This window comes from Musa acuminata, chromosome BXJ1-9 (genome assembly GCF_036884655.1).
Source record: "Musa acuminata AAA Group cultivar baxijiao chromosome BXJ1-9, Cavendish_Baxijiao_AAA, whole genome shotgun sequence".
NCBI lineage: Eukaryota > Viridiplantae > Streptophyta > Magnoliopsida > Zingiberales > Musaceae > Musa > Musa acuminata.
The window spans coordinates 48,895,668-48,920,701 of NC_088335.1; the positions used below are offsets into that span (position 1 = coordinate 48,895,668).

At 41.9% G+C, this 25,034-nt stretch overlaps 3 protein-coding genes and 1 long non-coding RNA gene across 4 annotated transcripts; 3 read left to right on the plus strand and 1 right to left on the minus strand.

Annotated features, from left to right (window-relative positions):
- Positions 1-697: 697 nt before the first annotated feature.
- LOC103999551 (mRNA cap guanine-N7 methyltransferase 1) lies at positions 698-8,325 on the plus strand. The gene is made up of 13 exons (XM_009421332.3): positions 698-840; positions 979-1,115; positions 1,797-1,865; positions 2,084-2,155; positions 3,789-3,890; positions 4,264-4,320; positions 4,533-4,671; positions 5,813-5,877; positions 5,975-6,025; positions 6,667-6,729; positions 7,564-7,687; positions 7,769-7,830; positions 7,911-8,325. The coding sequence occupies exons 1-13, from the start codon at positions 765-767 to the stop codon at positions 8,013-8,015; spliced, it is 1,122 nt and encodes a 373-aa protein (XP_009419607.2). The 5' UTR covers positions 698-764; the 3' UTR covers positions 8,016-8,325.
- A 5,964-nt stretch (positions 8,326-14,289) lies between these two features.
- LOC135594010 (xyloglucan endotransglucosylase protein 6-like) lies at positions 14,290-15,656 on the plus strand. Its single transcript, XM_065084416.1, has 3 exons — positions 14,290-14,536; positions 14,638-14,738; positions 14,817-15,656. The coding sequence occupies exons 1-3, from the start codon at positions 14,371-14,373 to the stop codon at positions 15,432-15,434; spliced, it is 885 nt and encodes a 294-aa protein (XP_064940488.1). The 5' UTR covers positions 14,290-14,370; the 3' UTR covers positions 15,435-15,656.
- Positions 15,657-17,954: 2,298 nt separating this feature from the next.
- Positions 17,955-21,429, plus strand: LOC135594437 (uncharacterized). The gene is made up of 3 exons (XR_010480094.1): positions 17,955-19,619; positions 19,713-19,800; positions 20,813-21,429. It is a non-coding gene; the product is annotated as an uncharacterized LOC135594437 (long non-coding RNA).
- A 1,293-nt stretch (positions 21,430-22,722) lies between these two features.
- On the minus strand, positions 22,723-24,127 carry LOC135594011 (U-box domain-containing protein 8-like). The gene has a single exon (XM_065084417.1). It carries the CDS (start codon positions 24,010-24,012, stop codon positions 22,897-22,899), a length of 1,116 nt encoding a protein of 371 aa, XP_064940489.1. The 5' UTR covers positions 24,013-24,127; the 3' UTR covers positions 22,723-22,896.
- Positions 24,128-25,034: the final 907 nt, after the last annotated feature.

Below are 25,034 nucleotides of genomic sequence, written 5' to 3' on the forward strand. Positions count from 1 at the left end.
TAAAATTTTCCATGAATTGATCCCTTTGTTTAATCATTTGATAACCAAAGTTATTCTTTCATAAATGATTCCTCCTTTTTAAAATTCTCAAATCACCATCTCCTATTTCTAATGTTTCAAAAATGTTCTTTAAAAAAGTTATCATTTTTTTCCTGCCTAAATCTAAAATTTTTTTCCATCAACTGTTGAGTGTTTTGTTTTTGATGTCTTTGTATTATTGAAACAAAAACACTATATAGTGTTTTTTTTAATTTAAAAAAAACCACTATGGTGTTCTATGGATAAAAAATAATTCACAAAACACTATAAACAATTGCTAGGAAAACTTTTTGGATTTGGATGGGAAAACACTAAACACTGTGAACATTTCTTTGGAGAGTATTTTTGAGATTTTAAAAACATGGAGTAATGTGATATTTTCCTAATTAATCGCCCTTATCATTTTCCTTATTAGTAAATGGTTTGGCTACGATAATCTACATCCATCGACCGTCCGTCCGTCTGATATATGGTCGGATGAACGGTTACGATTCCTTCAATCACACAGTAGATAGGCTAAAGCATCATTAGAGAATAAAAATGGTTAGATGACAACGCTCGAGAGGCGTTTGAACGAGGGGCCCCCAACGAGTACAATAATGCGTATCAATCGAACGTGTGCTTTCGCCGCGTGTCTGTAGCATCACTTATAAGCGCATTTGAAGCGCCTCCCATCCCCCCCTCGGTCGGGACATCTCCTCCCCTTTTCTTCTATTAGCGGAGGCATGAAGCGGGGGTACGAAGGAACCCCCTCTACTTCCTTCGGGCCGCCCAAATCCAAGCTCAGATGCGATTCCTACGGTACTTCTCGACTCTAATTCTCTTGCCTTCTCTTCTCTGGATTCGATCCTTCTCCCCCCCTAGTCGTCCCCAATTTTGTTGCTATCATTTTTCGGGCAAACTAGGGTTCTTGACTGTTTCTTGCTCCTTCGATCGAAGACGGATCGCGGGCTTCGGAGGACGAGAGCTTCGATAATGCGCGCAGGGTGGCCGATCATTACAGTGCGAGGTCGAATCAGACGCTGGAGGAGCGGGAGGCTAGCCCCATCATCCACTTGAAGAAGCTCAACAATTGGGTGCGCCGTAATTTCCTTCTTTACTCGTCTCATCTTCTATCCATTGGAGTGCTCTCGCTGTTGCCTCTTTTTCGTTGATACCGTTCTTGTTCTTGTAGATCTTTGGTTCATCGAATTAGGAGTAGGTTTTAGGGTTGAATTTATCGCACTTTTGGACTGCCTACCTAATTCCATGATGGTCGAGAGAAGAATTTCTGATGGAAATATTGTGTCTAGCAGCTGATTGTTTGGTATCGATGCGTCCTTTGGTGTCTTTAAAGTTGGGTCGATGCAGTCGTATCTGAGCATTTGGTGGAAAGATCTCAGATTTGGTGTCTGATATCAAGAAGCACTCCATTTACCCAGAATGTTTAAATACTATCAGATTTTTGTTTTTAACATCTTCTATAGCCTAAACTGTGTTTTACTGCTAAAATAAAGGAGATATATGATGAATGATATGTACATTACCGCTTGGCCGCAAAATGCATGTCTCAGAGTAGCTGTGAGTATGACTTCACCTTTTGGTTTAGTTTTCTCGTAAGATGACAGACATGGTCGAGCATTTTTCTGATCGGCCATTCAGTTAACAATACATCTCCTTGGCAGCTTATTTTCTTGCTTGACTTTCATGTGTAAGTCTCCACTTCAATGATCTATGTCTGCTGTATCTGATTTTTCTTCTTTGTGTTTGATGAACAGATAAAAAGCGTACTCATTCAGCTGTATGCTCACCCAAAAGATGCTGTGCTCGATATTGCTTGTGGGAAGGTTAGTAATATGTATATTTTGGAGAGTTACTGCATCGTTACTATACTAAGAGTACTCCGCTTGATCAGGTTTCATCTATCCACTATTTTGGCTGGTTCTTTGCTCATAGTTAGTTACAAGATTATTTAGTCAACTTTTACTATTGTCTTAATTCTACAGTGTTTTCATAGTATTTTTATTGATTTTAAACAAATTTGTCCTGTCATTTGTTCTTTAAGGGTGGTGACTTGATCAAATGGGACAAGGCAAGAATTGGATATTACGTGGGCGTGGATATAGCAGAAGGCTCGGTAAATGCCTCCCCTTATATAGGTTTCTATTTTATAATAGAAATTCTCCATACTCTATTATTACCAATTCCTACATTTGAAAGTGATGAACTCTCTTGTACTGGAGTTCCTCGAGTGTACTCAGGAAATGTTTGTCTTAATTATCATGCCATTTGGATCCAAGTTCTTCTGAAGAAATAGGAAATAAATTGCAAATTAGAGTATTTGTCATGATCCCATGTTTAAAGAGTAAATTTGGTGCATGCTTTTGGGAGAAATGAAAGGTCGCCAGGAGAAGAAGTGATTTGGGCTGGTATCCAATGGGAAAAAAAATCATACCCCAGATCTATTTGGTCAAACTGAAACATTGTATTTCCCACTTGAAGATCAACTCCATTCAACATGTTACTGTAACATTTAAAAGAACTTGGAAAAAAATCATGCAATTTGAGAACCTTTTGCATGTTTATATTCCTACACAAAGTGACTTGCAAAAGGCTATGCAATAGTGTGTTTTGGAGCTATTCAAATCAAGCAATTTAACCACTGATTTTTATATATTTCTTATACATGCATGCATACAAAAAATGAACAAAAATTCAAATCAAAGTATGTTATGTACCATCAAAGCTTCTTATTTGGTTGCATTCCTCTGACTATAAGATATTAAGATAGATAACTTCAACACAGGATCTTTTCCTCAGCTTTTAAAGATTGTAGATCATGTCCAACAGTATTGATCCTAAGTTTGACCCTTCATTTTTGGTTTTGAACTGATAGGATTGAATCCTCGATCTGCTGGACAGTATAGCGCTTCACATCTTTCTTTCTCATACATGCTCATGTATGTCTTTCTTCATTGATCAGTTGTTCATTATAATAGATCTTCCATCACTTGTAATAAGTTGGTTTCATCATAAGCATATGTAGTGGTTGAAACTCATGGGAAGTCTATATGATTTTGATTGCCAAGATAAACTGCTATGCACCAAATATCAATGATTGAACCTAAGGTCTGATAAGATGAATAAGGGATGACATATATGAGTGATCTGTTATTTGAACATGCACCATAAGCTGCACATAGTACCAATAGTTCTCATATTTTTTAAACTTGTAAAGTGATATTTGATTTCATTTTCTTATGGTTGGTCTTTTGAGGTTAGGTAGTCAGCAAAAGACCATTTTTTTCACTTTATGCAACTTTTTTTTTTGGTTTCCCAAGCAAGATATATCATTCCATTTTGAATTATGAAAAAGAATTATGTTGTACTATTTGCAATTTGCAACATGGTTTCTTGTGATGTAGTCCATTGAGTAAATGGTTCTAGATAGACCTTGAAATGTGAACATCATCTTCTCTCTTTTATTTCTAGATAAATTTTTTTGGTCGTACTCTTCTTTTATTGTTGTTCTCTTATCTAGATTGACTTTCCTTGTTGTGCTGGAACATTTATTATGTTCTTTAGACATGTCTGAACCTATATGATGGTCTATTTTATTCTTACCATTAACTCTCCATAAAACAAATTCTCTTTTTGTGGCGAGTATTTGTGCAATATAAACCTTACCATCATATTTTATTTAATTCTTGCAGATGTTCATTGAATTTCACATGATAACCTAAATAATATTTGCTCTACGGTATGTTTAGATAAAAGACTGTCGGACTCGCTATAATGGAGACTCAGACCAGCAACAACGCAGGAAGAAGTTCAGTTTCCCTGCACGCCTTATTTGTGCTGACTTTTATGAAGTAATGAAGTTTTTCTCCTCTCTTAGTTAGTGATTATGAAAGTTGTTGAGGTCAACTGTTTCAACATTTTTGCATTCCTGCTCTAATATTTGTAAGTTTTCCACTTTTTGGCATCTGAAAGTTCTTAGGTTGAACTAGGTTTGGTTTTCTTGTCAACTACCATGTATATGCAACTATTGTATCATTATATTAGAATTACCTAATTCATTCTTTCTAGCAGTTACAGAAGAAATACATTTTTAGCTTAGATTCTTTTCCTGCTGCAATTCAACTTTAGAGACTGATTACTATTCACCTTTTGATCTCAATGTATGAGAACTCAGAGAAAATATATTTTATGATGGCCAAGTAACTTTTATTCATTCTGTTTCAGGTTCGTTTGGACAAGTATTTGCATGATGATGCACCATTTGATGTTTGCAGCTGTCAGGTGATTTGTCTGATTTATACAGAGAGCAGCATGAGTTTTTGTGATAAACCTGACTTCTAATGTCCTTGACACACAAATATTGTGATATTGTTCAATCGTGCTATGTTGCATATGACCCATAAGTGAAAGTTCATTGTTTCTGTGTGGCAAGAAGTTGCTTATATCACATTATTGAATGTTTTTTAGTTTTTACAACCTGTGTCAATTTACAGTTTGCTTTACACTATTCATGGTCAACTGAAGCGCGTGCAAGGCAAGCCTTGGCAAATGTATCTGCATTGCTTCAGCCTGGAGGCACATTTATTGGGACAATGCCTGATGCAAATGTCATTATCAAAAGGCTTAGGGAAGGTATTCATGGTTTAGTACCTTCAATTTCATAGGAAAATATTTGGCTTCTCAAGATACTTTTGTTACCTTTTGTAGTTTTCTTTACTCCTTTCATTTGGTTTTGTTGCAGTCGGGGTTATAAATTTTGCTGGAACAACTTGTAAGGCATGTTAAGCTGATGCTTAAGCTAGTTCCTTTTATTATTGTTTAGGTTAAAGTGATTACTTGTAAATTTCACCATGCCTTCTTTTAAAGAGTTTGAGGGTGAGCCTTGATGCAACGACAAGGTTACTCCTTTGTGATTTGGGACTTCAGGGTTTCAGTCACTGGTCTCTATATTTAGAGGAATGCTGTGTACATTCACCCTTCCCAAACCCTGCATGGTGCACTGGGTACATCATTTTAAAAAGCTTTTAAAAAGTTTGTTCCAATAAATTTGTCTTTTTAAAAACAGAAAGTAGATCTATAATGAGTCATTTGGAAGTTCAGGAATTTAATTATTTTGAATTGAGTTTCTATATTGGGAGTGAAAAACCCCGATGGCTTGCATCATCGGGAAATTACTTTTTTAGCTATTGGAAACAGTTTTCAAATTTTAGCTTTGAGTATTTGTATGATGCCATGCAGCCTGCATACTTAAAATTCATTCTGAAAGAGATGAAGTTAAGATACCCTTTTTCCTTTTCCATTTGTTACATATTATATTCATATTTAGGTTTTCTTCCAGTCAATAGAATTGTATTCCAATTTAAGTTGCTTGCGGTGTTGGTGGCGCAAATGATATCATGAACTTGTGCTAGTTTAGCCAAAACTTGATGGCTGAAGCTCGTTTTTTGTTTTTTTTAAAGTGTTTATACTTTCATTTCTATTTTGGATTCGAAGTCGTCTTTGGTTAACTATGGCATGGTAGCATGAGTTCAATAAGCTAGTCTTCATCTTGAAGCACAATTTTATTTTGTCAATTAATATATTTTGATAGTAAAAATTTACACAAACATTTTTGTAGAAGTCGCATACAAGAGCACGAATGCCACATCTTAAACAGTAGCTCAGTGGCATTCCCATGATTCTTACCTGGCTTTTATCTGCACGGAGGTGAAATAAGTGTGTTATTCTCTTGGAAATGCTATTTATTGTTTATTACACGTTCTGTTATATGCAGCTGAAGGATTAGAATTTGGGAACAGTGTTTATTGGATATGCTTTGATGAAGAATATTCTTCCAAGGTCAGCAAAATTTACTCTAGTTTTAATCTTTTGTTGAGATTTTTTCTAGTAACTGTTAGTGAACATTTAAAACTTTTGCTTCTCTGTGTTCATTCAGAAGTTCAAGTCATCCAGCCCTTTTGGAATCAAGTACAAGTTTCATCTAGAGGTAATAAGCAACACCAGAAGTCTCTACCCATGCGTCCCCCCCCCACACCACCACCACTCTTCATAAATGTTTGATTGGATTGTGTTCTGCTGAATCTGCTCCAATGTGCATCTGTAATTAACAAACCAAGCCTTGAAACATGAGCCCTTGAAATATTTGAGGCCTTGAAACTTGCAATTACTAGATTTTCTATTTAAACCTTTCTGATTTATTTCATTACTAAATATCATGGCCCTGGGGTTAAAAGCTGCTCTTTTTTGACATATTATTCATCTATGGCTGATCTGGATATACAGGGTCAATAGTGTTAGTCTAATTGAATTGTTTAACATGTTACTGTAAAGAACCGCAAGCTGACTAAAAGGTGGTGTGTAATTCAATGTCTGTATGGTTGTGAATGGTGATCATGTAATGTCAACAAACTACACCTGACAACTGTGTGATAGCTAGATCTGCTGGTTTCCTCTGTTAACTACATATGTTATTCATTTGGTTTTTCTGTTTTGTAATTTAATCAGCTTATTTATAGTCAACATTTTTGAAATAAATTGTTTTCAGAAGTTTTAGTCATTTTGATATTCAAGTGTGCAGGTCTTGACTGGAAACTGCTCATATACCTAACTGATTTAAGTGGCATGCAGGATGCTGTTGATTGTCCTGAGTGGATTGTGCCATTTCATGTCTTCAAATCCTTAGCACAGGAGGTACTGGTTTATCCTCCTTACAGAACCTGGTCAGTTGTCTATTGGAAAAATATACATTGAGTTCATTTATACGAGTTCTATCTTGTCATCCACTTTGTTGATCATTTGTTTTTATTTTGTGGTTTTCTGATCATATAATATCAATAATTTTTCTGTATTTTATGGTACAAACTTCCATATCCTTAAGCTGGAATATTTTCATAGGATCACTGCCACTGATTTTTTTGTTCTTAGCTCGTTGTTTATTGTTGTCTAATTTATTCTTTGTACAAGTTTAACATTCAGGACCTATTACTGTCATAAAGAGAAAGGATACCTGTCTTTGGTGCCTGTTCTTATTGGCAGTTAGTCCATCCAAAAGTTATGCCTACTTCAAGGGTCTTGTTAATTTTTGCCAAAGAATAATGTGGTTACTCTGTTTTTATTTGTTCCACTTTATGCCTTGTCTATGCTATAGGACTTACACCACACGTTCATTTATGTGGTATCAACTTAGTCTTTCTGTGAAGTTACAGTTCCTTCTTTCTTTGGTTGACAAACGAGAAATAGGATCCCGGTAGTCAGGAATAGGAGGTGATAGGTGAAGATGTGGTTCAATTTACGTGTATGCGGAATAGCATTCCATATTTTTGTTTCATGCCTGTAGTTCTACTATTATGTGTTTGATTTGTCTCCATCAATTACTAATTGGAATTTTGTTCAACTATGTTCCTGTCTGGTGATGACAGGTTCTTTAGGTATTCACGATCTTTTATAACACACCCATCATGCAAATCTGATCTTGTTCTTTGTGGCTGATTCTCAAAATCTTTGTTCTTTTTTGGGGCTTCACAGTATGATCTGGAGCTCGTATTTGTAAAAAACTCACATGAGTTTGTTAATGAGTACTTAAGGAGGCCCGAGTTTACAGATCTCATGCGGAGACTTGGTGCTCTAGGTGATGGAAATCAGGATCAAAGTAAGCTCTTTTGTTCGATGACCTTGTTGGTCCCCCTGATGATGATGATGATGGCACTCACCCAAGTGTGGAAAAATGCAGGCACACTATCTCAGGACGAGTGGGATGTAGCTTACCTTTATTTGGCATTCGTGTTGAGGAAGGTAAAGAAGAAGCACACCAGTCTGACTTTCTTTTCACTCTTTGTTTACTGTGGATGTCATAAGGATATCTTTTTTTGCAGAGAGGTCAACCTAATTTAAGTGGGAGGAACAACAACACAAATAGAGGAAAGATGTTCTTATCAGAGGATGACATTGAGTTCATTGGTGGCTCACATGATCCCTAAGTTTCTTTTGGCAGATGGGGGACATAACAAGACTCTGGTACACTCTCGCTATCATACAAAGAAAGTGGAATATACATACATGATGATGGTATTCATGGATCTAACAGTAATAAGGCAAGCTGGTTATGATTTGAACCGGACGAGAGTTGAGCTAAAATTTGTTTTCTAGTGTAACTCACCGAGATAAACTGATTAAAGAATTCACTTTCTTAATGTAACAATTATTGTATATTTAAAAATAGTTATAGCTTAAGTAACCAATCGCCTGTTTATTTTGCTATAACTGAAAAATTAGCAGCTTAGAGATTCACAGGACTGATCTCGTTGGAGCTTACTGCTACTACTGGATAAATTGATGATAGATTTTCTCTCGTTGACGTACACTTTAATCCCTTGGTTTATATTTTCCAGTTAATAATTCCTGTCATACGATTGTCCTTTGAATTTTGTTTAGCCATAATAGTCACTGAGATTGCTTCCATCATTGGTTAAAGTCTTTACAAATATGATTGATTCTTTTAACGATTTGGCCTTTTTCTTCTACTTTGGAATTCGGGATCATCGGTTTCTAAAGCTCCAAAACTAATGTCCTCCTCATTCCTCTCTCTCTCTCCTTCTTTCCAGGCTGTCCAACTTTAATCTCAACGTTAAACAACATAGAGAGATTTATATATATATATATATATATATAGAGAGAGAGAGAGAGAGAGAAGAGCCAAAGGCGAACGCAAGGTGGGACAACCCACCCGGCAAAGCAGCAAACACCGTCCGCGCATCGGGAGACGAAGCACAAAGAACAAGGAAATGGCTGGGGCTTGGAGCCGGAGACACGGGAGGCCCGTACCGTCCTGCTGTCGCCGTCTCCGGATGGGGCCCCGTGCCCGTCGTCGTCACCCGGCAGGGAGGTGGATGCCAACCCCGCGCATGCTCGACGTCTCCTCACCCCACGGTCCTTTCCTTCGTCCCTCGATCATTGTTTACATATTAGCGTTCCTGGTTTCTGGCCTCGGTCTTAATCGTCTCCGTTGGTGGGGACGGTGTCGCTGTCCCCGGAGAGCCTGCGGCCGCTGTCGGGGGTGCCAGCCTGGCCCCCTCGGAACCGCCTCGCTGTCTCTACACCTCCGGAGTGCGTAGCAGCTGCATCCCATCCGACGCCACCTTCTTCGACATCGGTGTTCTATATAGAACGTTGTCGTTGACTTCGTGGTGTCCGCGGTGGGACCCTTCCGTCGGCGTTGTGAGAGGAGGGCAAAAGAGTCATTTAGTTCAAATGACTTGTCGGATCTCGTTTCACGAAAACTGATGCAACGTGCAAGCGTCGTGGGGTTTCCCGTGCTTTCTCGGACATCTATCTATCTATCCACATGATGATGATGATGTATGTGGTCTCGTGGGAGGCGCACGTGGGTCTACATAGCAGCATTTCATTTCATAATGCCGAAACGTCATTGCATTGTCCGCCGTAGAAAGCAACACTGGCTTTTGGCCTTCGGACCGATGGAGTCGCTTTGCACCGAGCGCTGACACCAACCAAGTTTACCAAAGCATACATAATTGCTCATTAAAAGGTCGTAAAGAAGATATTAATTTATTTCTGTACTAGTTAGTCTAGTCTAGGAAAACGAGGAAGACGACTATAGGGTCTGTGACGCTGCTGTCCTTCCCCTAACTAGGCTGTTGTTTAAGAGATGGTGGTGTGATCATTATGAGCAGAGAGTAATTCTTGCAAAACGTTGTTTAGGTTATTAAATAGCAACGAAAGGAAATATGGCAGCAAGTGGGATTCTTTTGTCAACATTCGGGTCTTCCCAACTTTGTTTAAATATAATTAGTGGTGACCTTTGATCACGTATATATATATAATATATCCATTATTATAGATTTTGATTATTTAATATGTACATGGTTTTATAACTAGAATATTTTTGAATTTATCCTAGGTTGATGTGTTGGAAAGATGGGGGATTCAGCTCTTACTCTTTCAAAATTTATATTGAAGGTATATTCAATAAGGTTTCTTTGATATTTAAGTTAATAAATATTAAATACTTGGTTCGTTCAAGTACCAAAGAAATACTAGTGTATTATCTCTATACGATGACTACACGTAACTTATATTTATAATTCAAAAAAGACTATAAAAGTCAATCAAAATGAGATTGTCAAGCTTACTGAAAGCCTTATACATATTGTGCAAAATATGAATAAAATGGAAAGACACAAACATATACGAGCATTACATCGAACACACTACTTATAATTTTATCTATGATATCCACTCTCACTTAATCCTTCAACATCCACATCGAAGCCTTTACGGATGCTTCTCCTCACTTTGATGAATCTTCGATCTTTTGCTCCGGTTGCAACATGTCTCTTGACTCTCAATTGCTCTTTGTGTATTATTGATGAGTAGTCAAACTTTGATCCATGTTTCTTAAACTTACTAATAACTCTGGTGTGGAGTTTATGTCCATACTCTTGCCTTTATGTCCAATATATCTTACTCATGTCTTTGCAAGAATTTATGTCTTTCATCTCTATCCAAGAAAGTTTCGTGCCTCCGTTTAATGTTTCGTTTTCTATGTCAATTTCTTTCATATATATTAGATTAGAACTAGTGTTAGAACTATAAGGAGTGTATATAGTGAGTTTTCTATTAGCATATGATTAAATTAAGGATCCACATTAAGTATTACGTTTTCACATTGATAATGAATGAATTCACTAGTCGCTTACATGATAAACTTCTCTAATATATATTATTTGTAATGAAATTATCTTAATTGATTGAAGTTTAAGTTAAATTAATTATAAACTTGAGGTATTGATGCAAGTCTTAGAAATTAAAAGTTTTAGATTAAGTATGACGAAAATCAAATATATAAAATATAATTTCAGTGACTATAAAAATAGATAAGAGATCTCTTTAAGTAAAAAAGCCTTAGGTATCTTGAATCAATTATTAAACAAGATGAAAAAATTAATAAAAATATTATTTATAAAGTAAAATAATAAGATGGTTAAAATGATAATGGGTGTTAGAAGTCTTGTGTGGTTATTAAATACTTTGAGACTAAGAGAAACAATTTATAAGATATTTATGGGATAATAATACTTTATAGATAGTTAAAAAATAATATATACAAAATATTTTATTGTCAATATGAAAATGTTGACATGGATGTGTGAAGTTATTGGAAAAAATATTTTTATTCATAAATAATTATGTATCGCTTCAATAAAAAAAAATTAAAAATCACTTAAGATGATATATGCATGTGCTTAGCAGACCTCTAGATGTCATAGTAAAAAAGATCTTAATAAAAATTATAAATAAATATAATTAATGTGTACTCATGGTGACAGTGAAGTTCTTTTAAAACATTAGTAAAGAAAATTTATTGATGTGTAGAATCGATTTCTATTGGGCTAACTACAAATTGTTATATGTAGTTAGCTGTCTTTAGCACCCTGATCTCTATACTTTAAAAAATTATATTGGTATCCCTTTAATTATGAAAGTAAAACGTTTATATCCATTTACCCTAACTACATTAGTTTTTATCGATAAAAATATAAAAATAAAAGGTAAAAAAATAATTTTAAGTTCGATGATGGATGACGTTGATGGTGATGGACGATGAAGCCGTTGGCATCGGTGGTGGCAGACCCCTCACCCTCCCCCCTCATCTTCGATGTTGAGCGGCAACTGCCCTCCGCCTCCTCAACCACTTCCTCGCCGCTATCCCCTCGGCCTCCCCTTCTCCTTCTCCACCCTTACCCTCAGCGTCGAGCATATCTACTGCCTTTCCCATGGTAACTCCGTCGTTGCCCTCTCCTCCCTTAGCCCCACCGTCGTCTCCTAGTCTCGTTCCCACACCTGCCCTCCTTTCACCCTCCTCTCCAACTTCTTCATCGGTTGGACCCACCACCTCGTCGTCAACCTTGGCATTCCCGGCATCCTATTCAAGTTCTCTACCAACCACTGCTTTGTTGATGGCACCTTGCATAAGATTGGCATGTGCACTCTGGTCATCAAGAGGCTCATCGAGATGTTGAATTGGAAGACTCTAACCGAGGAGGTGACGGTTGCGGTGATTATCTCCAAGCTCACCATAAAGAAGTAGAATGCTCTTCGAGTGGCCGAAATTCTTGAGGCCACGGAATCAATCTCTTTATTACTGTACAAAGTCGTTCATGTGGTGGTAGCTAATGCCGTTAGATGGATGGAATGTCGATGAGTTCTTTGCCTACCTAGACATCTTGAGCATTGACTTCTAAGTGATCGGCGAGTAGGAGCTAGAAATGTGAGGAGTTGTAGTTGGTCCCTGACTCAATCACCCCATTGGGCAAAAACCCCGACAACTTCCAAGCGAAAATCCCTAGCTATATTCTTCTATTATCCTATTCATAGCTTTGGCCTGAGAATATGAAGGTGTCATCTCTCTTAGAGCTCGGATTCGCCGATGACATACATAAGACCTTGTTTCGCCCCATCTAACAAGCAATGCCGCCATCTCTCACTTAGCATCACACCAAGATATCCGTGATTAGTGCTAGGAACATAGGCATGGCCATCGCCCATACGATCTTGACGGACAAGATGGCGCTTGTGGATGCCAAACCCGACAAGTTGCAGGGGGAGATGCTGGACCTGCAGCATGCCATAGCCTTTCTCTTATGCACCCATATCCCAACGTCTCTGGACTACACAGTAATAATGAACTCAAACATCTGCATTATCATAATTGGCGCTTGACTGATCCCGAGGGAGATGTGACTGAACCTACTACAATGCAATTTGGCACTGTTCAAAGAGATCATTTCATCGCTGGCAAGGTACTCGTCGAGGATGTTATAGCTACGGGATCGAGACAGGGAGACGACGACGAGGCGGAGGGAGGAGAGGGCGTGGATGAGGGCGGTGATGAAGTTGCCATGGGAAAAGTGGCAAACGTGCTCAACGCCGAGGGCAAGGGTGGAGAAGGAGAAGGGGAGGACGAGCGGGGAGGCGAAGGGGGTATCGACGAGGAGTGGTCGAGGAGGTGGAGGGTGGCAGTTGCTCAATGTTGGAGACAAGGGGGGAGGGTGAGGGGTTCGTCGCCACTAACGTCAGTGGCACCATCGTCCGTCACCACTGACATCAGTGACATTGTTGTCCGCCATTGACGTTGTCCACCATGAAACTTAAAATTCTTTTTTTATTTTTTATTTTTATCTATAAAAATTGATATTATTAGGATAAATAAATATAATCATTTCACTTTCTTAATCATAAGGATATAAATATAATTTTTTACAGTTTAAAGATCGCCCGTTTCTGTTATTACTGAAGTGTTTCGAAATTTAAATCCGGCAAAACACTTCTGCTTCCAAGCCGAAGTCGGAGGCCACGTACATACAAAGTTCGAATCGTTTGTGCCAGTTGTCGCCGTACCACCAAACACATCCATTTGTTTGGCGCAACAAAAAACAAAAGGGGATGCGTACAACACACACCAGAAAACAAAAACGGAAACAAAAACAACTACAGAAACAGAAACCCCCAATCATGACGCTACGCAGTTAAACCAACAGGCAACACCCACGTCCTGTCACCGTCACACGGCGCACTCATTTCCTTTACTATCCATTCCTTTTCCCTTTCTTGTGGCCAAAGCCATCGAATCATGGCCGTCCGACAACCCATCCGACGGCTCCTGGTGCCCCTCGACGTTTCCTTGTACACGAAGGCCCCACATGGCGAGGTGGAAAACGATGGGGTGTGGGTAAATTTCGAGTCTTTTCTGGCGAACCAGTCATAATTGGAGACGCGACAGCTGTCCGACGACGTCAGCAAATCGACACCCTCCGAGGAAGCACTGCCGGAAGCCACCCGACACCTCACCCTTCTTCGACAGAGGATATGGAAGGACAGGGACCCACAAGCGAGTCAGGAGCTTTCTCGTCGGGTGAATTTAGCATGCGTGTTCGGAAAATACGCGCAATAAAGCCGCTCACGCCTTTGCTTTTGAAAGCTCGCGGGCGTCAGAGTGCACAGCTGGCGTTCGACACGCGTAGTGAGGCTATTGGCGGAACCGTCGACTTCGCGCTTTTAAGGTGACAACGACGTGACATGCAGGGGCCCAGCTCGGATTAACGGCTAGTCCGCCGACGTGGCCTCCTAGTTCACATGACCCCACAAATAAATCGTCCTATGTGGCAACGCTGGCGTCCCCCTCAAGCCAATGGGAGCGGGCTATAAAAGAGGAGCTCCGCTACAAGAAGCTTACTACAGCAAGCTTTGCTCTCCAGTCTCTACCATCCTCGATCGCTCCCGCTGTTCTTCTTCTCGGTTTCCCCTTGATCTCCAATGGAGGTTAGAGGTGTGTGGCGGATGGTAATGGTGCTATGCGTCGCGGCCTCCGCTGTGGGAGTGACCTGTTCGAAGTTTGACGAGCTCGTGCAGCCGAGCTGGGCGACGGACCATATCATTTACGAAGGGGAGCTTCTTAAGCTCAAGCTCGACAACTCCTCCGGTACCTTTCGAAGCATCCTGTGCTTCTTCCCGGACTTGCTTGCTTGTTTGCAGCTTGCTGAAACAATGCCGCGGTGGTGGCTTTTCTTATAATGGTTTCAGGAGCTGGATTCGCCTCCAAGAGCAAGTATCTCTACGGCAAGGTCACCGCCGAGCTGAAGCTGGTGGAAGGCGACTCCGCGGGGACTGTCACTGCCTTCTACGTATGATTTCTCCCTCTACATGTCTCCCTTGCTGCTTCTAGTGCTTGCGTGGTGAATCGGTGTGACACCACTGCGCAGATGTCGTCGGATGGGGCGAGTCACAACGAGTTCGACTTCGAGTTCCTGGGGAACAGGACGGGAGAGCCGTACCTGGTGCAGACCAACCTGTACATCAACGGGGTGGGCAACCGGGAGCAGCGCATGGACCTGTGGTTCGACCCCACAGCCGATTTCCACGCCTACTCCGTCCTGTGGAACCCGCGGCAGGTGGTCTTCCTCGTCGACGATACTCCCGTCCGGGTGTTCTCCAACCAGGAGCACCGCGGCATCGTCTTCCCCCGCGATCAGCCCATGGGGGTCTACAGCTCTATCTGGAACGCCGACGACTGGGCCACCGAGGGCGGCCGCGTCAAGACCGACTGGTCCCACGCCCCCTTCGTGGCCACCTTCCGCGGCCTCCGCATCGACGGCTGCGAGTGGGCCCCCACGGCGGCGGGTCCGGCGGAGGTGCAGCGCTGCAGCGCCAGCGCGTGGGGGAAGGAGGGGCGCTACTGGTGGAAGGAGAAGGAGATGGAAGCCCTGAGCGTGCACCAGAGCCACCAGCTCATCTGGGCCCGGGCCAATCACCTGGTCTACGACTACTGCAGCGACCCGGGCCGGTTCGCGACCCAACCGCCCGAGTGCGGAAAGAAATAAACCCGGTTCACTGTCACCGATAGGCTCACACTCTGCGCACGCGACTCGCTGGCGAACCGCTGGTTCTTCGTTGCTCTCTCGCTTGGGACCACTGTTTAGGATCGATCTCGTCGTCTCTTCTCTTCCTTCGTGTGTTCAATTACCATGTCTTCTGCTCCTTATCAGTGACTTTTGTTGGATGTATAAAAAGTTTAGGGAGTCGAGAAAGGTGTTTCGTTTGCATGTGGATGGTAGCTTGGTGCGTCGACATATGTGCAGATGCTTGTGGCAATGGACTGTGCATCTTAAACAGCATCAGTTCCTTCCCAGTTCACAGAACCCACCGAGTGCGATGGAGTACACCGCAGACTGAGGAATGCTAAAGTAAAGTTGTTGGATTCGATTCTCGAAAGGCTGGAAAAGTTGGTAAATGTTTGGGATGCCTCGCGCGTCGTCTGCTCCCGGTAAAAGCAGCGCTGAGCAAAGTGTAGCCATTTCTCAGCGTACGTGATACAGAGAAAATAGCAGTGCAAAGCAGTGGTAACTGTGATCCGTTCTAAAAAATGGATTCTACAGATCGGATTGGTGGGGGGTTACATTACAATCCGTTCATGTTGAGCACAGTTGGGGACAGGTTTTTCCGATCACCCTATGCTCAAAAGTTTCCAATATCAGCTCATTGTTTTGTGGTTGGAGTTGTATATGGGTATTGCTGCTAACTCATCCAAATTTGGTATCTTTTTTTTTTTCTTTTGACATATTTTATACATTAGCATGCAGGTGGTGAGTGTGATTTGCTTGCTGGAATGCAGATGGAGAAATCATGCACAAAACACTATGGAGAAATCTCTTTTGGAGTCTATATAAGATGGAACAAATAACACAGTACAGGATTTACATCAGGATTTTTACTAAAATAAAGATTGCTGTTTGTATGTTGTGTTGGCTAATTACTGTTTGTGTGTGTAATTGAGCTGCTCTTGCCTACTAGGAGGAACTTGAAGATCGCTGAATGACTTGCAGCATTGATTGAATCCATTAACATTGTTGATGTAAAGCTTTCAAGAAATGGGTTGTTGTCTCTTCTCTGAAGTTGCATTGATGTATAATAATAGAAATGTTGTCCCCTTGGCTGGCTAGTCATAGCTTGCAATCCAGAGGTCGAAACTATGTAAATAGTTGTGACTGCATATTTTCTTGGACACAGAGAGATGAGACCTACTTCTTTTCCTTTTGGATGAGGCCAAAGATTCTGAGCAGCTAACCAGAACCTCAAATCTATATGTTCAGTCTTAAAGGCCATCACTGTCCAAACACATGTGGGTCTCAAGCACAGGCAATTATTGTATTAGTGCACCATCTGTTAACTATCAACATCAGGTTCGCTGGATCCACATGAACTATAGATGAGTGATTGAAGTGAACTTGACACGACCCATGAGGCAGTGTCCAAATGTTGGAGAGCTATGCTGCACTCAGTGAATATTTAGGTTTTATCCACTTTCTGCATGCTAGAGATATCCATAAACATAGCTTTCTGAATCTGATCTATTAACAAGCTCTGAGATTGGTTTCCTTCTTGTGTGCTCTTTGTCTTGCAGATTGCACTCTTCAATAACAAGTGATTGTTGACATGAAGGAGGAGATCAAAGTAACACTGATAAATCCTTCCTTCCTTCCATGAATATGTCTGATGCTGTCATCTAACATTGTAGCAGAGTGTATTATTAACAAGATGGCATCTCAGTGACATTGCAGACATTGTCTCTCAAGTAATAGGTAGCAGGAGAATCTCTAGTGTACCTTCTCATGTCTTGTGGAGAACAGACCATATTGCATCCTCTGCATCAGGTCATATACGTTGAAGGACTAAACTATGTGCACGGGAGGACAAAGCCAGAGTCTACTTGATCCGTAACACACAGCTGTAAGCCTGTATCGAGTCAGGTTATTGGCAAGAACAACATAGAACATGTTGCCTACAAGACCTGGATGTTCATGTTCATGAAACAGAGACAATTAAGATCCCAGGAGACCATCAGCTTCCGGTCTACCATTTGTTTAATCTTCTATGTGTACATCTGCTGCGTGATGGTGGTGCACAATGGTAATAGATTCTTTAGAATACATGTGGATCCATATGAAAGACTAGATATGTGCAGGTAGATATAACCTTGGTTCTAACTTAGTAGCTCATTCCACAGTACGAAGAGTTGGTTGTTCCTCGGGAGGAAGCACTGATGCTCACACAGTATAATCTTCGATGTCAAGCAAATCTAGGTTGGTCGATTCTGCTCCCATTCAAATGGAATTTAGTATTCAACTCTGCTAGATTTGCACCCCAGCAAATCTAAATTAGCCTTGCTAATAATTTACTGCCTGACAAGTTAAATTGGCTTCTCATACAAAAAACCAGAATTGAATGATTCATCGAATGACATAATAGTGAAAATTTTGGATCAAGATCATCCAAGGAGTACAGTTTTCTTTTCTCTTTGTATTTTTGACATTTTGAAGTTTTCAGAATGGCTCAGTTGTGATGTCATAGTCATCGACATCTACTGGTGGCTCTCAATCTTCTCCCACAACTCCCACAATAATTGCAGCTAAGAACTCAACCATGCTGATCACTGGACAAATGCCAATATATAATGGTGGGCAGTCCCCCCTTGTGCTTGTTCCAAAGAGCCCCAAAACATCGCTCCAAACAGATCCAATTCCCACCATTCAAGCTTGGCGGTCGGTCAATGTCTCGCTTGTTTCTCCTCCTCGTGTTGTTTCTCGATCTCACCGTCACTCTGGCAGTGGCTCGGTCGACGCCGGTGAAGGTGGATGTCATCGGCAGCAGTCTTGGGAACGCTAGTGCTCCTTCCTCGAGTGTGAACGCAGGTAGAGAGCCGGGACTTGCCGGCTCGCCGGAGGCAACTCCGGATGCGAATCACCACCACCGGGCTTCCGACAAGTCGATAGCCGGGGCCGAGGTTATACTCGGAGGGCTTGCCTCTGCGGTTCTCGGGGCCATCTTTGCGTACATTCGGGTGACCAGGAAACAGAGCTCGGAAACCAAAGCCTGATCCTGTTTTCTCCTTCTTCGTGTTGCTGCTAACTGTTGCAAGCACCAGTGGATGTTTGGCGAGCGGTGAGGTTGCGATCAAGCATAGCCATGTGCTGCTCGAACATATTCGTGATTCACGTAGAAAATTTAGTTTCTGCAGCGATGACTGCTTCTTTTTTCTTCTTCTCCACTCGTGGATGCTTCTTTCTTTAATTTCGTCTTCTTAGCTTAATTCCTAACTACATGTCTCCATGTACGTGTGCGTGTGTGTATGTTTGAATGTCCATGAAGACTTACGTATGCATGCAGGCATAGAGATCTGAGAAGAAGATACCAGTTGGCCGTGGTAGCATCGCCTCTCTTGGTCATGTCATGGTGTGTTGGAGAACAAGTGTTTTAGGTGTAATATCGCTGATTAGTCCTACATCGAAAGTGGACAAGATTAAGATTGACTTATAAGAGTTTGATAAGTATACTATTATCAACTTCAGCTTAAGCATTTTGGTGAGGACGTCAAGTTTTTGAATGGATTATATTGGAACTTAACGAGGACGCGGCTCCGTTTAGCTAGTCACGTTTCCCGGATGCCTTTTTCTCCTGCATCTCTTATTGAAACCCTCCCAATTCTCCATCCCGGACAATCGATTCGATAGAAGCAGGATGGGTGCGAAGATGGGATCGGGGAGGTCGGAATGGCGGTCGTCAGGTCTCGCGCGGAGCCATCACGACAAGGCCGTATTCATTCGCCCTCATCTCCACAGGCACCAGCGCCATCTCCGGTGATCCTCCAACTGTTTGCTTGTTCCCTTCTCTTTTGTCTGTTTCCTCCAATTTTTAGATCGAAGCCCGAGCTTCCAATTCGGTTTAGATTAGGTTCGAGTTTGGTGTTAGATGATAATAATAACATGAAAAAGATTCTTTCTTGATGGGCGAGGGTTTCTGGGTGGTAGTCTTCCAGAGAAAGATAGGACTTCGATGAACTCAGGAATCGTGATCCAACTTTTGTTGCTTCGATTTAAATGGGTAAGAGGTGGGAATTGATGGATGCAACGACCTGGAGGATGCTTACCCATGGGGGATTTGATTTGCTATTGGTTAATGTCCTGGATCTCAATGAGCCCGAGGAAGAGACTTTTCATACTCCAGAGCAAGTATGTTTCTTTCCCATCAGAAAGTGTGGTTCTTTCTCTATTTGCTAAGTCTTCTTTTTCTTTAGCATCAAGAACTACTTTACCTTTACATAGGTATTTGAATCTTAAGGGCCTGGTTGAAAATTGAGGGGCTCTTCATTGGCATATAGGTACGAGTTGCTGTCGCTTGTTGTTCCTTCAGGTACTATTCTATTATCAGTTGATTAGAATCAAACTCTGTGGATCTAGTCCTTTGCATCTGTTCTGTTAAAGCACAAAAAGAAGATATAGTTTAAACCATGCTGATTCCACCAAGACAAGTGTGGAAGCTTTTCTACAAAAGGATTTTAACTCATTTTAGTGGGGTGTAAATGGTGAGTATCACACGAACAGAGAGTAACAATTCTGCAGTTAATAAATAATATTCCAAGCATAGTGAATGATTTAAATGTTGAGTTGCCTGTGATAGGACTGGCTTATTATATATAGCATTTGGACAAGTGATTATCCAGTGGTGTGGTCCTATGGACCATATCGAATGACATGCTTGTCTGTAATGATACAGACTCCATATGTCAGCGAAACTGATGGCACCTATGTTCTATTCTCTTGGAAATCTGGGGCAGAAGTGGAAAGAAACTTTTCTAGGCAAGTTATTGGATCCATAAATCCTGGCAATTTATTGCTCATTTGTTATGACATGTCAATTCTATTACACTCTCCTTTTGCAAAAACAAGATGTCAAGTACATCATCAATATGGTCAGGATATGTTGCTATCTGTTGAATAAAACAGGAGCAACTAGTTTTGCTCTCCCACTGTAAATTAGTGGTTCTTTAAAATAGTGAGGAAACAAAGAGTTAAACAGAAAATTAACTTGCACATGGATTACAAATCTAAACTAGTTTACCATTAACCTGAGCTATTAACTGAAACATAGCAAAGAGTTGACTTGCATGGTGACTGGCATCAAAGGCTAATATGTAAATAAAAACGATTAGCGCCAATTTAACAAACTGAAGCTATATTTTAATTGTTCAAATCAACTTAGCTCAAACTGCCAATAGGTTCATCAACACGGTACAGTTGGGGGGTCATGAAAAGGTATAATGAAGAAAATCATGGCAATTGAAGAATATTGAGGATGTACTTAATGTGATTTCTCATAATCTGATTGAGATATTTATCCTTTTCTATCTCTACATGTTTATAAGGTTAGTTTAGGATGAACCTTGCTGCCTCACAAGTCGTAAAATGCGGATGGACCTGGAAATGATTTCTTCACACGAAGCAGCGGTAGGCTGTTGCAGAAGACAGCAAGCACCCCCTGGAGAAGGAAGAGGAATGATTAGACAAAGAAGATCAAAGAAGAGGAGGTTAGAAGTTGGAAGAAGCAGAGGAGATGAAGAGGGGCACCTGAAACTTTGTGATTCTTTTCCTCTTTAAGCATTTTGAACCTGTCATTTCCTTATATTGATGTGGAGGCAGATAATCCCTCTGAGCCTTGATGACACCTGTATTGTCTAGTTTATGAGACCTAGCTTAATTAAACAACTTCCTTTGTTTCGCTTGCTTTTTTTTTTTCTCACTTTTGCAAGCAACTTCTGATCCAATGATTCTTGACCATGTTGTGGTAATGGACAAACTTGGAAACAAATTATATGTAATTCCTAGAGCTAGTTATGAGGATGGAATAAACAGATTTTAATGAGTCTTTAAATTAGTTGAGCTCCCACTTTTAACTCAGTGTGTCTCCCTTTCGTTTCGTCATATATGTCAATGATACTTTCAGATCCTGCATGTATGTTATGATGTTAACGAACAGATGTGCTTGTGGAATTAAGACTCTATGGATTATGAAGTATTGGGACATCAATTGGTTTCAGTCTTATTTTTTCTTGCAACTTTTTCCAGGTAATGAGATACACGAGGCAAAGCTTGTTAAATGTACTCGTAGTTTGATTATAGTAGTTTTGAGTGCTTGTTATAATTGAACAATAGGACTCTTTCAAGTGCTGGATTGAGATTCCAGCTCACTTGTTCTGTTACATTACATCTGGTTTGTTGCTCCGTATGCATTTGCAACCCTTTGTTCGAGGTTCAAAAACCTAGTTTTACACATCCGGTTCACCTGCGCATGTCAAGTTTTTCTTAAAGCAGTCCTCCACTTTAAGCTTTTCATTTTGTGGATTGGCATGTCCATCTTCAACTTCTCTAGTTCTGCACTTTACGTTAGAGATGATATTTGGTAGCTTTCAATGTTTGTACAGTGGTTTAATGATCATGCAGCATTTTGCTGGATATGGATACATTTTTCCAGCTCTCTGTTTTGTCTTTAAACAACTTGTTTAGTTCTTGCTTTTCCTCTACATGGCTGGTTGGTGTCGGATGGATGATTTTGTTGTTGAATGTGGCTTAGTAAAGCAGTCTTTTAGTTTAGTTCCAAGAACAACACAATACATAGATACTGCACAACCCATAACCTCTTTTAGGAAACAGGATAGAGTAGCAAATAGTATGGCAGTTATCAAAACTGAATCGAAAGTCAAGCTTCGGTTCATCGATGAATCAATCGGTCAGATCATCGATGAATTTTTTAGATATATATTATTGTCTGTTTTGGCATATGTTAAGGGTGCTAATAACTTAGTTGTTTTGTGTAATTAGTCAGATGATTTTTGTTTGGATAATTGATCATTTTGATGAGACGGAATGAGCCAGTGGTTGATAGCTAGGAGTAGTACTACAACCAGTTGAATTGGAATCACAATTAAAACTGCAACAAAGCGGATTGTACCTCCTCCTATTGTCTGTAATTAATTATTACCAATGTTAGCAGTGATTGTAAAATGGTGCAGCATCTACTTCCATTTCCAAGCTTGAGAGAGCATCTCATGATTCAATCTAGTATTTACACTGTTTTAAGTGGTCCATTCCCTATTGCAGTCGCAGTATCCTGATTCCCTGTTTCCAGCTCTAGATATATTACTACTTCAATAATGCCCTTCGATGAACGCATCATTTGTTTCTGTCTTCTCTCTTTCTTCTTCTTTGTTCCATGTCTTGTGCAGACAAGCTCTTTCATCATTATATTTTTTTCTGTGCTTACTTTAGGAATTTGAAATATTAGCTATTGCGCAAAGCCTTGTGATATGAACAGAGCTGCTAATTAGTCTTACAACTACTTGGAAACCAAGAAGAAAATACAGTGAAAGGATCAGAAAAAGATGGTGTTTTTTTTCTTCTTTTTGGCTGCTTCGCTGACTTACGTTGGCTGATGACCGACAGCGAGTCTCCTTCATGGAAGCCCACCGAATCTACTCTTCTCCAGTAGCAGACCCAACTCCATCGCGTTCTTCCTCGTTTTCTGGTTCACGTCGCCGGACAAGACCGAGCAGAGGTCCAAAACCCCTGCTTCGATGGCCTGCAAGGCCTTGTCTTTGCTGTCAGAGCACACCAGATTCAGCGCCATGAGGGCGTGTTCGGCCGCCCTGGGGCTCCCTGCTCTTACGACCTCGGCCATGACGCCCACGAGTCCGACCGCCTTCCTCATCGCTTCCTTCCCTTCGAGGCATTTGGAGAGAAGGCCCAGGACGCGCACGGCCCTCTCGGAGCCATCGCGCGCGAAGTGGACGAGCGGCTGCACGGCGCCGGCACGGGCCGCCCGCCGTCGGTTCTCTGCGAACTTGCACAGCTCGTAGAGCGCCGTGGCCGCCTCCCGTCGCTCCCGAACGTCGCCGTCCTGGAGAAGCGCCACGAGGCGTGGGATCGCGGCGGGGTGCGCGCCGATGGTGGCCTTGTTGACCTCCACGACCGCGAGGCTGGTTAGCAGTGTGGCGGCTAGGGCGGCAGCGGTACAGCCGGGGCCGCGCCGGAGAGCGGCGACGACGGGGTCGATGGCGCCCTCGGCGACGAGGCCGACGCGGGCGTCGTCGCCCTCGAGGGAGAGGTGGAGGAGGGCGCGGAGAGCGAGGTTCTGGAGGTCGGGGCGGTCGGGGGCGGCGGCGTGGCGGAGGAGGACGGAGGCGGCGCCGGTGTCGGCAACGAGGCTGTGGGCGGCAAGTCCCCCGCGCTGGGCGAGGCGAAGGACGGCGGCGAGGGAGGGCCGGTCGGAGGGGAATGAGAGGCGGGCGAGGATGACGGCGTCGTCGGCGCCGTGGGATGCGGCGGCGGCGACGACGGGGCGGTGGGCGAGGAAGTTGGAGATGAGGCTACGGAGGGCGTGATTGGGGATGAGGGAAGGGGAGGGAGGGAGGGGAAGTTTGGTGAGAGGGCAGGTGCGGTTACCGGAGTCGAGCCAGCGCTGGATGGAGGCGCGGTCGAAGGTGTGACCGGAGGAGAGGATCACCGGGTCGGTCATCACCTCCAGCGAGATGGGGCAACGGAAGTCCTCCGGAAACTCTTCCACCTCCATCCCCCCTCTCTCCCTCTCTTCGTCGTAGGGAAGGAGACAAATGAGAACGAGAGAGAGGGGAAGCAAAGAAGGAGGAGTGAGAGAACGAAGAGAAGCTTAAGCTTGAGCTGGAGGTGGGAAGAGTGCGTGGGAGGGCGTGTTTGGGCAAGGAAATAGATAGGAGATAAAAGAAGAAAGAGCGGTAGAAAATGACCGAGATACCCCCCTGGTCGGAGCGGGAGTTGGGGGAGAAAAAGGAGTGAAGGAGATGAGGATGGGGGTGACGAAGGGTCGTCATGATAAGATCACCATCCTTGTTATAATGGTGTGTATAAGAAGATTCTGTCGCGACTCTATTAACGTCACATGCTATTTATAAAAAGGCAGCCACTGCTTTCATTGCATGGCAATTCAAACGAGACGTGTGCTGTCGATTTATAGTCACAATTGCGACCCCAATCATCGCAACTTTAGTTACCGCTTGCTTTGTACGAGTAGTAATCTCAAGCTGTGTTAGCACGGAGGCGTGAGCGTGAAGTACTTACTACTCCCCTATCGCATGAAGCATTACATACATACATACATACACTTGAATATATTAATGTGGCTTCTAATTACCGGGATGTTTTTTATCTTTTGGGAAGAGAAGGAAGGATACATACGATCTTGACTTTGAGAAAAAGGAGCGCTGTGGTCACCGACGCGGGACGGCGGGCCCGCACTACGCCACGTGTGTAAGCAGGGAAGGACATTATTGTAATTGCGCACCACCAGAATGGGTCAACGGCTGCAGAAAATGGATCATTTTGGGAGGTCAAGGTGGGCCACGGATTCTTGGCTAAGACCATGCCACCTTTACTTTGAAAGCCGTGCTGGTGATAATAAAGCACGACCGTTGGGTTTTTTTTTTTTTTTTCCCTTTTTCTAATCGATCCCTTTGCTTTTCTTTTTTTTGCTTTTATTAAAAAAAGATAAATCATATAAAGCTCCTGAATTCCATACTTTCTCACACGTCCTAAGTTTAAAAAATTTTCACAAAACAT